The 12775-nt window shown below is 24.8% G+C and overlaps 2 protein-coding genes across 3 annotated transcripts in view; one reads left to right on the top strand and one right to left on the bottom strand.

Annotated features, from left to right (window-relative positions):
• Positions 1–12775, top strand: part of LOC129975246 (rho GTPase-activating protein 18-like) — a 329739-nt gene that overhangs the window by 146973 nt on the left and 169991 nt on the right. The window lies entirely within an intron of this gene.
• Positions 1392–6721, bottom strand: LOC129975249 (uncharacterized). Its single transcript, XM_056088291.1, has 3 exons — positions 6571–6721; positions 4775–5001; positions 1392–2562 (listed from the first exon to the last, which is right to left on the bottom strand). The coding sequence occupies exons 2-3, from the start codon at positions 4954–4956 to the stop codon at positions 2334–2336; spliced, it is 411 nt and encodes a 136-aa protein (XP_055944266.1). The 5' UTR covers positions 4957–5001; positions 6571–6721; the 3' UTR covers positions 1392–2333.

Consider the following 12775-nt stretch of genomic DNA (forward strand, 5'->3'; position numbering starts at 1 on the left):
TTGATTCAATCTTCTTTCTCTTCCATCAAAAATTGGTTTCATCAAATTTTAAATTTCATCAAAAATGCCATTTTAATTAAAAATATATGTGACATGTAATAAAATGTTTTTGTTAAGTGTGTTAATACAGTGATGGTTGACAATAAGTGTAAAAAAATAATTTAATTCCAAACTTTTTAAGTAAATCTGAAAATTTGATCCTAAAAATGAAAAAAATTAATTTCAAATATCTACCGAAATATTTGAGCAACAATACCAATCAGAATAGTTAATAACACTTCAAGCTCGGCTTATTTAAATTCATTGATTATTTTTAGCTTTTTACACCAAGTTTAAAAAAATAACAGATATTCTGAAATTCAGTGTGTTGTTTTGAGTATCTTTATTATCTTAATACTAAATCTTATTAAAAAAACTGTAAAAAAATTAATAGAATACAAAAAGATAATTAAAAAAAAACTGAAGATATACATACGAAGAAACTTTTATTTTACATTTATAAAATTGTACAAATGATTCGATGTAGTACAAATGACAAATAATTCAATGCATACATCATTTTGTCAATAAATCTCGTGAACGATTGTTAGTAATAAATATTCGTATTTTTTAATAAATATGTACAAAAAAACGTACTAAAAATGTGAACAAATAATGTATAAAATAATCTCATGCTTAATAATTAGTGGTTAGTTGGGTTTTAAATGTTTCACCGTAGCATTAGTTTGTTAATGGCTAACCTTCTAATAAATACAAAGTTTACTACTGTACAAAATATTTGGCTTTTGGTTTCGTGCTGCCATCTATGAATCAAATTCGTAACTGGCATTTTTTTAAAAAATTTTTCCCCTTCTTAATCGTTTAAAATTTTTTAATCTCAATCATTGTTAATAATTGTTAACATTAATCTCAATCAATGAAATTGTTAATCATTGTTAAATCAAGATAAAAGTTGTTAATCTCAAAAGAATATCACAGTTTCAAACAAATTATTTTCAGAGTCTTGTACAATATGTTGATTAGAATATAAGCCTTTTTAAATATATATACAGCATTCTTAATGAAGGCCTTTTATATATGTTCTTTCCTATTGTTTATGAATAACTTCAAATGAAAGTATGCTGTTTTTAGTAAATACAGTTTTTACAAATATGACATAGGAAACAGTTACAAAGATGATGCTTATTAAGAAGAAATATATTTATACTAAACTGAAAAATAATTTGGGAATTCCATGATAAATATTTTAAGTTCACTTTGTTCATTATTTCATATTATTTTTGGAGATAAAATATTATTATTTTGGTGCAAAAATTCTGTTTGCAATAAATTTTAAGTAAATTATGCATAAAAATATATATAATATTTAATTTTATAGTCGTTAAGAAGATTTTAAACTATCGAAAATTCGGTATACTTATGATAATGCGTTTAATATTCAAGTTATTAATATTAAATGATTATATAATTATTTGTCTATTGGGGATACTCACTGGAGAAATTATTTTTACTTTATCTATTTTCCGGTATAACAAATAACATTCCGAAAAACAGATATATAATGAAGCGTTATTGTCGCTATTATAATAAATTAATGCTGAAGTTTTACCGATTTTTTAATTTTTTTAAAGATAGTAAGAAAGAGGCAAAAAAATTAGAATCAACTTTTTCTTTAGCTTTAAAGTAGCTATAGCTGCATATTAATTATTTATTTACTTTCATGCCATAATTTAAAATCTATGTTCAATCGCAATAACATCAGCAGGCAGCATTTTGATGTTACAGCTGTTCAAAAATAACATTCGAGCGTAATGATTGTTATATATATATATGTACAATAGATACAATATGGATTTATTTGAATTAAAATTTTCTTTGTGTTTTACAAATTATACTTATTTTAGGCTTTGATATAAATTCTATGTAAATTAATATTTTTTAGTTTAAGATATTGACAGTTGTACAATGTGTACATAAAAGTCCACTTAAAATATAATTATATACATTTAATTTGAATATTCAAATTAAATATATTTAATTTGCAATAAGAAATGCGAGTTCTTTCCTTCTTTCTTCCTGCTATAAGTACAATAGAATTCCTTTTTAAAAGCATTAGATTTTTAAACAAATCCTACTCATATAAAATGACAATATCAACAATATCAAATGACATCAATTTCAATGAAACTGAAATGAAAATATGTTTGTACTTTTACTACACACATTATGATGAAAAGATGCAAATTTTTTCTTAATATTTTAAGAAAAAATAGATTCTGTGGAATCCGACATTACAAAGTATTTAAATCCAGTTCAGTGCCGATCTAGACATTTTACCACCATTTTCCAATGCCTTCGAGTCTCCAACCAGTGGAATACACCTTGTGGCCATGGCCATAATGGGGCTCGTGGTGATAATCGTCGAAACCATGGTGGCCACCTCCGAAACCGCCTCCATAGCCATGATGAGAACCGCCAAAACCATGATGAGAACCTCCAAAACCATGATCATAACCACCGTAACCGTGATGACCTACATCATGATGATGTTCCTTGTGGATTCTAAAACAAGAGAAGTGTCAGAGAGAGTAATTTGCGGCATTGACTTCTAATATTCACTTGAATAATATTATAGATCTGAAATTTCGGAACAATAAATTTTATGACTGTTTAAAATATCAAATGTTATAATGGGTTATAATAAGGATTTTCTAAATGAAGGTTACGAAAAAGAAGTTGAAAAAATCTGAAGCAGTCCAAAAACATTATTATTTTCAAAATTATTTTCTGAATAATAGACATCATAAAGAAAAGTTATTTCCCTTAAAGGCATCATTTTTGCTTAGAGTGGTTTATTGAAGGGAAAAAAAAGACACGAAAGAAATTATAGAAATTAAATTAGATGATATACAAATTTGCATTGAGAGCTAATATAATAAAGAAAACTTGATATTATATCTTCTTTAGATGAATATATATATATATATATATATATATATATATATATATATATATATATATATATATATATATTATTTATTCTAAAATTTAGTTGAAAAAATTTTATTCGCTCCCATCTGATGTCATAATTATAAATTTTATTTTGGCATTTTGAAACTAATCTGAATTTCACAAAACTATATCAGTTGTTGCACACATAATATTCTGCTTGTATCAAGTGCTGTATGTATAAAAGCGTTATATGAGCAAAAGTTTAATAATAAAACTTATATCCAATAAAAGAAAAATTTGTGATTATAAGCGTCTGAGTGTTTCTTTGTAAACGCTTTTCTGAATAGAATATTTGACGTAAAGCTATCAAATTCAACATAAATGTACTTTAAATAATGAAAATGAAGCTTTGGGGGCAGTTCTTTTGAAATTTTAATTAATTAAAAATGAAATGTTTGAGTTGTTTCGTAATATTTTCGAAAAAATAATGTTGCAGAAAAAAATTTGGTGCATTGTTTTAAAATTTAAAGATTTCTTTTTATGAAATAAAGGTAGTGGGAGATAAAGTAGTAATAAAAAAGTAAGAATAAATGATAGATAAAAAAATAAATTAATATTATTTTAATTTTTCGTAATAAAAGGGAATTAATGAATAAAATCTTTAAACTTTCATTTTTCTTTTATTACATGAATGAAAAAAAAAAGAAATCCTTTTAGTATTCGTTATTTTTAGAATAAACTCAGAAAAATGTGTGCAAAATGTGTGTGTTTATTAATTCAATATCATATTTTATAAATTTGTGACTGTAGTTACATTTCAGTAACAATAATTTCTATGCGAAACAATAATCTTTCTCAAATGATTTTATTATTACTATATTGCTCACCAGATGGCGCCACGTATTCTCATTCACAAATGTAATTTTAGATTATGAGAAATGGATAATATACATATATCAAAATTAGTCTCATTAGCTTTCTAAAAATTGGTTTGCTTGCATAAAAAAAGCTATCATTTATCTTGGAGGGAAAAAATTATTTTTTCCGTTTTTAATAAATTCTTTATTTGCTTGAAAAACGACGCTTGTTGTGCAAATTGGCAAATAAAATTCAAATAAATGCTGAAAACTTTTTCTTTACAATAATCAATGTTTTTTTCTAAAATAATATGCTGAATCTTCTTTTCAGGAATTATGATCCTTAACTTCAGTGTAAAAAAAAAAGAACAATAATATTTATCAAAACTCAGTTCCCTGAATCCATAAATAAAAACATAAATAAATAAACTAAGTCCAAATTAGAATTCTATAAATATATTTATATCTAATATTTTTATAAATAATTTTTAATAATTTTTCAACATGTTTAAAAAAAGGAAATTCTTTCAAATTTGATAATTTATTAGAATTTGACAAGGTGATCAAAATTGATGATTTGGGCATCTCATCAGAATTCAAATAATATTTAAAGTTTAATTTTAAATTTAACTAATTGCAATTTTAATGTAATGGACTAGATTAATTTTTTTTCAAATGATTATCAATTATTTGCATTTTTTTTGTATGAGAACAAATGTGAAATCTACATAAAAACAAATAATAGTTCCGAAAATTAACAAATATACCATATGAAAATAAATTGATCAAATAATCGGTACTAAATGCGCCACTTTCGCCAAGAGTATGGGAAAAAAAATCGAGGACTGAATATTTTCGATTACTACCAATAGATGGCGACACCAATCTTTAGTGTGATGTATATGCAGTTAATGATTCCCAAATAAATAAATTAAACATGAGTTTTGAAAAATAAAAGAACTTACCCGATAGGAATTGGGATAGGAAGAGGAAGAGGAATGATTTTTTTATGCGTTAGGGCTTTCAGAATTATACCAGCTTTTACAAGTTTCAAGAGACCGAGCTTTCCTGTTCCTTCTACTTCAAGTAAGCAACTGGATAAAAGAACTGTTATTGTTACAAAGCAAATAACTGTTTTAAATTTCATCTTTGGTTGAAGTTAGTGGTTTCTAGATGGCAGACTTTCTTCTTTCTGAAAAAAGAAAAGAAAATAAAAACATAGGGAAAAAGAAAAAGTCATTATGTACATTTTTTTTTTTTTTAATTTTGTATTTCAAATTTTGATGATCTATTTCAAAAATAAATGCGAGTAATTTTAGTTAAATTTAAAGCAAATCTCTTAAAAACTTCACAAATTAGCACCTTTTTGTGCAAAAGAAACCTTTCCATTGTATTTAAAAAAATGATTAAAGGAAATGATGAGTATAATTTTTTGCAAAAAAACTTTTTTTTATACGTATTTGTTTAAGGCATTACAAATTCTTCCACTTTCATTATATGAAATTCTTACAAATATAATATATATATATATAAAGTAGATATTTTTTTTTATTCTACATAATATTTAATAAATATAATCAAAATTGAAATAAAAACATGAAAGAAATACTAGAAAACTAATTTTAAAAAAAACTTTAAAATTAATTAAAAAAATTCCGAGTTCAAATTATTTGCTAAAGACATTTATTCTTTAGTTAAAAATGCAGCAATTAATAAATTTATTAAAGAATTGCATTCAAGTATAAATTAATATGGAATGTAGATTAATCAGAAATAAATAAATTTGTTTCGTTTGCTACTTAATTTTTCCTCCAAAAAATACTTTTCAAACTCGTTTAATTTAATTATGTTAAATTAAAGTGAGTTTTTTTTTTTTGCAAAATATAACATGAAATTTTATTCCATTACAATGATTTACTTAAATTGCCTTGTTGCTTATATTCAATTTTATACTTGTTTTATTTTATTCCATAAAGTTTTGAAAGCGTTATTAAAATCAATCCACAATAGTAAGTAATGGATAAAATAATTTCCCTTGCATGTATTTGCTTATATAAATACTGGTTTTTATTCCATTTTTAAGAAATAATGCTTATCTTTATATCCGGAAAAGCGGAAATATTTAAAAAGCGGAAAGCGGATTTACTGTTTTATAAATTCTTAATGAAGACTGAAAGCCTAGCAATATACATACACAAAATAGTAAATATAATTTTACCAATAAAATTTGCATTATAGAAAGAAAAAGTTTGAAGGCAATTTAGTACAAAAATATAATTGTAGCATACTGCATTTATTCAAGTTACACTAAGAAGGGTTGATTAAGATACATGATTTAATACATAAAATCGCACTGAAATTTTAATATATACTGCAGAGGACGTATAATTTATCAATCTTAAATGCTAATTCATTTTTTTAAATTTTAGGTTATGTATTGAAGAAAATGATTTCTGTTTATTGTAAATTGCAATATCCAAAACGATTTTTCTAAAGTAGAAGTTCCTTTAAAAATAATTTTTTCTATAGAATACAATCAGTTGCAAGCAACTGGGAAAAAACTGAAAACTAATCAAAAAATACTTAATCCATATAAAATAAAATGAACTAACAAATAATTATATAAATAAATTAAATATACTTTTCTCTCTTAAATTTTTCTAATGAAAGTTAACCACACTTTATCTGTAAAAATCTAAGTTATAATCCTTTTCAATACCAGCATCTCTATCTTACAACCCAGTGAGTTGGTATCTCTTACCTTTCTTGTGTTGTTGACTATCCCAAATGTTGTAAAGTGGTCAAAAGAAAAACCCTTTTACTCTTAAATATGTTCTCCTTTCTCGTAACAAATGGCCCTTGGGTCGTTTTTCAAGAACACCTGATTTATTAATTTTGTTTTTCGTCATCATCCCTTTCACTTTCACTTTCACTGTTCGCCTAACCTCGCTCTACCCCCCTCGATACATATCGTCAGTTCTGGACCAATAGGAATGCTCTTTGTTTTCGGGCCACTTTTGTAATGTTTACGGTACACTTCCTGGTCTACCCACGGCACTTAAAAATGAGGATTTGAGATTCGCGGCTGAATTTGCACTCGTGCGGAAGGGTTGCTACATTTGGCGGAATTATCTCCTATTTCTTTATTCTCTTGGCGAGTTAATTGTGATTCATGATTGCAATATTGTTTTAAAAAACGTTATTATTATTATTTTTTCTTTTCAAATGTTAATTGCAACGATTCTTAACTGTAAAACTATCAAGTGGAGTCACAAAAATATTAGCAACCAGTTTTTTTTATCAGTTTATTCCATTCAAATTCAATATAATTCAAAAAACCATGTTTATATAAAAATTTCAATAAAATAGCAAAAATAAGTCTAATAATTATTTAATCGTTTCATTTGTATAACTATTATTTCGTTTCTTTGTGTTAATCATATGGGATCATGATTTAATTTTTGAATTATAACTGGAAGAGTGAATATTTCTTGTAATTGATGCTTTGAAACTAGCGAGTGAAATAAATAAATAAAAATTCTGCATTGCTGCTTTTCATTTATTTATTTTTGCCTTTTACTTGGAAAGATATTATTAACTTGACATCGTTGTTGAACTTTCTATAATATACTCAGATTATTTTTTTCTAAGTTTAAATATTTAAAATTATTTTATTATATTTCTTGCACTTCTTTGAAAATTTTGTGAGTAATACATAATAAACAAAAAAACCCAGGAAAATACATTTTAAAAATTCATTTTCTTATTAATAACGTTTTGAGATCATGGATATACTGATTTAACTAATTCTAATTTTTATTAAAACATTTTTCCGTTTTAGTAAAAAATATCATATTTTGAATTACTTGCAAATTGATTATTATTTTATAACTAATGTTATTTCATAGGCCATCAATCAGTCATGGTATAGATTCACTACAGGAACATTTTAGGATTTTTAAATTTTTTAATTCACATATTTAAATATAACAATATTTATATTTTTTTCTATGTAATTGCGTAGTAAATACATCTCAAATCTATTTTAAAGTCACAACTAACTTAAAATTCTCTTGTAATTTTTGCAAATTGGATAAAATTAAATATTATAGACACAAAGGTTTCTAAACTCAGTTCTTTATTGATATAAAAAACTGAAAACGGACCTTTTCCTTAAGCTTTTTTAGAATTTACAATGCTAAACTCGTAAAATTTAACCAATTTTTTATTAATTTTACTTTGATTTCAGTTTATTATTATGGAATATTATTATAGCAATGTATACTAGCTACTGATAATTTTAATTTAAAAAACACATTTGCCTGAAGCTTTTTTTGCATTTCCGTTTCCTCAAATAACAATTATTTTCAAGTGTCTGAAAAAAAATTAATTTATTAAATATTGTATCAAACGTTATGAGGGTAAAAAGTTGAAAACATAAAGGAAAAAAATAGCCTGATTTATAGATAATATTAATTATTTTTCACTTTTTCACCGTCATAAAGATTTTTTTCTTTTTGTTCAACAGGAAGTAATCAGAAAATCCTGAATTGATTCCATTTCTTTTACTGATTGATTAGTGTCAATTCTCTTTTTTTGCCTAAGAGATACTTTGGTCTAATATCTCACAGTTATGGAGTTCGCTCTACTAACCGGTTTACTAGAACTCACTTCTTTTGATTTTTATTTCAATTAATTGCATCTTTTAGTAATTGCTAAATCGTTTCTCCTCTGTGGATTTATGTAGCTGTAATTTTTACTCATATTGTCTATTTGATTGAATTTAGTTGATTTAGTATCCACTATCATGCCCTTGTCGGAACATCTTTGTTAATTCATCATACATTTAGTATACTTAATGCCGCTATCACATGACATGCATAACCTGCGCATGATAACTAATGTTTAGTTAACTTTTTTAGATAGCATACTTCTATTATTAACAACTGTATTAAATTTTTATAAATGATATATATATTTTGAATTAGATGATGATTTAGATTAAAAATGAACTTCTGAAAATTCTGAACTTAGATTTATTCCATCCTGGGAGGCATATTATGCTCAAAGAATAAACGGGCAGAAATAGGACAGTCTACATCGCGACGCAAGAGCAAAAGAGACCGGAATTGTCCTTTCAATGAGATTTTAATAGGGATTTCTTTGACACTTGCCGATTTTAGGCACGGAAGTTTAGGTATCTTTAAAAGAATGTGCTAAGCATTATGGATTTTTATCCCTTGACTCGGAGCGTGAAAAAATTCAGAAATAAGCATTTTTATAGAGCGCTTGTTGAAAGTAATTAAATAAAAAGTGAAATTGGATCAGGAAATAAGAGAAATTTTTAGAATGAAGTTAACATGGATTAATTTAAGATAAAATTTGGAAATTAAGATTTAAATTAAATTAAGCGATATCATTACGCACACACACTGAAGCAATTGATGGTATAAATTCGTGATACATTTATGAACACGAATTTATTTAAACAATAATACTTAATATATTATCAATTCTTCTAAATCTTCTGTAATTAATGTATATATACTTTAAGAAGAAATATAAATTTTACATCTATTCATGAAATATTAAATTATAAATTCTATCATGTTTAAATCTAATTTACTGACAAATCTCTTAGATCAAATGAAAATGATGCATGTATTCTTTCAAGCAAACGATAATTTTTAACAAAATCGAATGTATCTAAAAATAAATAATTGTTATTTTAACAGAGACAGAATTCTCATTTAAGAACCAAATATGCTCTTGATTAAGCTTTTTTTTTTCTATATGCATGTTGGAAATAAAATTATAATTCTTAGAAATAATTGAATTTGATGATTATATTTTTAGTAAATATGGTTTTATTTTAGCTTTAATATTTTTCATTCACAAATCATTTCATACATTAGATGACTTTTAAATTTCTGCGGCAATATAATAATAAGCAGAATAAGAATGCTAAATACGTTTAATATGCTACTTCATTTTAAATATTAAATAAACTGTAAAATAAAGAATCTAGAAACTAATAAAAAATGCATATTACTTATGAATATTTTACCTTTAAACTGCCGTAAATTAATTTCGCTGAATTTCACTCGCCTTTTCGCTTATTGTCAGTAGACTTCCTGTTCAGTATTGAAGAATTAAACAGATGCAAATGGGTAAATTACCCGCATGATTTAAAGAAGATTAAATGAAAAACAAAAAACTGGATTGAATTTGGATCTAAAGGAAACGCATGGAAAGCTTCTTGTTAGAGAATTAAAAATAAAGCTTTTTTCCTAATCAACTATAGTTTCGTATGTGCTTTAGAACTTGGATAACTTGACCGTTTTTAATTCGAAGTGTAAACTAATATTTGCAATTGATATTTCAGAACTTTTTCTTTAAATAAATGCATTCATACCAATATTCAAACTCTTTAACATATAGCAGATATTTTGGAACAATTTCTATTTTCGAGCCAAATATGCCAAAAGAATGCTTATTCAGGCATTTTCTATTTTAAAAAAATACAAAATACATTAATGAGTATTAAACAAATAAAAAAAACCTGTAAAAAAACTTGGTAAAAAAAATATGATAAATACTAAATTATTTCATCAAAATTTTAATTTTTTTTGTCTCTTGTCTCAAGATGAATAAATCATAACATAGAATGAATAATGCGCAAACATTTTTAAAGAAAGATATAGCTGTAAATGTTTTTCATTTTTTTTGAGATATTTTTCGAGCTAAAGCTAAGTTTTTGTGAAAACTTGGTGATAAAAAAGGTCAGTAAAATTTTAGAATGATTATAATAATATTCAATTCATTTATAAAATAGAACTAAAATTCGATGCATATCTATAATTTATATGCTAAATATTATTTATCTAGTTATTTTCGTTTTTATGTTAATACAATATGTTAAATAAATATGTTTTATGTTAAATAAAATATGTTAAATAAATTATGTTAATATAGACAGATTTTCCTTTTATGGGTTTTATTTGAAAACTAATGCATATCTGCAATTTTGATGGAAGACATACTGAAATTATATATATATTAAATAAATATATATAATATGTTAAATAAATATGTTTTATGTTAAATAAAACATGTTAAATAAATATGTTAAATAAATTATGTTAATATAGACAGATTTTCCTTTTATGGGTTTTATTTGAAAACTAATGCATATCTGCAATTTTGATGGAAGACATACCTAAATTTTGTTCATAGTTATTCCTGCTTTTCATTTATCGTACTCTTGGTATGATAGACATACTTAAGTAAGTCTAAAACAAATTCTTAAAATCTTGAGATCGACCTTTTCCGCAATTTTAATATTTTTTATTTATATATGTCATATAAAATAAAGTAAAACTCTTTTTAAAATATGAAGTTTACATTAAAAATATATTTTAATGTCTATAGCAATTAAGCTATTATATATAGTCAAATTGAACTTTTATATTATTAAGGATAAGTCGTATTGAGAATCTATATTGCTTAACACAAAAATTTTTCTTAGTTCTTTAAGGTATTTGACTACGTTAAAAAGTCGTTTTTTTTTCAAAACTATGATTTTTTTTAAATTTTCTTAATGTTTGAACAAATTTCTTTATAAAGCCGTTAGAATTTTGTTCTAAGTCAATTTGGGATGTTATACTGAGTTTTATATTTGCATTTACAAAAGTTTTGATACTATTTTACATCTTTACATGCAATTTTCTTAAATGCAGAATATGATAGAATTTTTTTTAATGAAAAATATGATCAATTAAAATATAATTAATATTTTTTGTTGAAATTCGGTATAATAATTTCTCAATATATTCTGCAATTTCTGAACTGGAGAACAAGTAATCTATTCATTTAATAATATTTTGCAGTTGTTTTAATGCTTCACAGTGTGAAAAAAAAATTAAAATTTCATTTTATTTATCAGTTGAACGTCAGTATTTTAAAGAATGGATAGAAATACAGCTTTTAGTTCAGGAACTGGATAATGTTTTACTTAAGTTATGTTCAAAATTTTAAGCAAATCATTTGATAAACCTCTAAACGTGAAGACTTTTGCTTTACTGCTCTTTTTAGCCAAAAAAATTCCTTTTGTCCAATTTTTCAAAAACTTTTGGCTTTTAACTGGCATATTTTGGTTTCATAGATATTTTTTCATTCAAATATTCATTAATTAAAAAAAATTCGAACGTTTTTCAAAAAATACATCCCGAATGTAGTTACATACCATGAAATTTCTCGTATTTTTGTAATATCTTTTGTTTAAGTCATTCTAAAGTAACTAAAAAAATATCTCCAATTCATGCTTATTCTGAATATTAACACAATTTTCTGTATTTTACGAGAATTATTATTCTGATAAATATCTTAAAATCCAACAAATACTTTCACAGTAATCATCAACGACAAAATATTCCATTAGGTGGAAACGAGAAAAAGGGACACATTTGCTTTCCAATAAGCAGACGACAAATCATGAACTGCCATCGAAAAACCGTCATCTTTCAACGAGGTCATAACCAAACGATTAATAACCCGATCCATTTCAGATGGATATTCTTTTTGTTTTGTCTTTTGTTTTTGGATCTGTGAAAAAAAGTGGAACCGGCAATTAATGAAGTGTATTTTTTTTTCTCGTTGACAGAGCTGTTAATTGTCTGTGAAAGTGTATAATTCTGGGTGGAGTTTTTTGTTTTTTAATTGTTTGTTCTTAGTCGCGAGATTGGCGTTTTAAGAGATACATTTGAAAAATTATTTGCACTGTGTACCGGAAGAACGTGATAGCAATGAATGGGAAACATTAAACATTCGGAATATTAGTGAATAAAACTGCGTTGATTGTTATCGTTATTATTTCGGGGGTGTTTAATAATTGTCCGCTTTCATTACCACTTCCTTTGTGCGTAATTCGCTACATATTAGAATATAATAACAACTCAGTTGACAAT

This window comes from Argiope bruennichi, chromosome 7 (genome assembly GCF_947563725.1).
Source record: "Argiope bruennichi chromosome 7, qqArgBrue1.1, whole genome shotgun sequence".
NCBI lineage: Eukaryota > Metazoa > Arthropoda > Arachnida > Araneae > Araneidae > Argiope > Argiope bruennichi.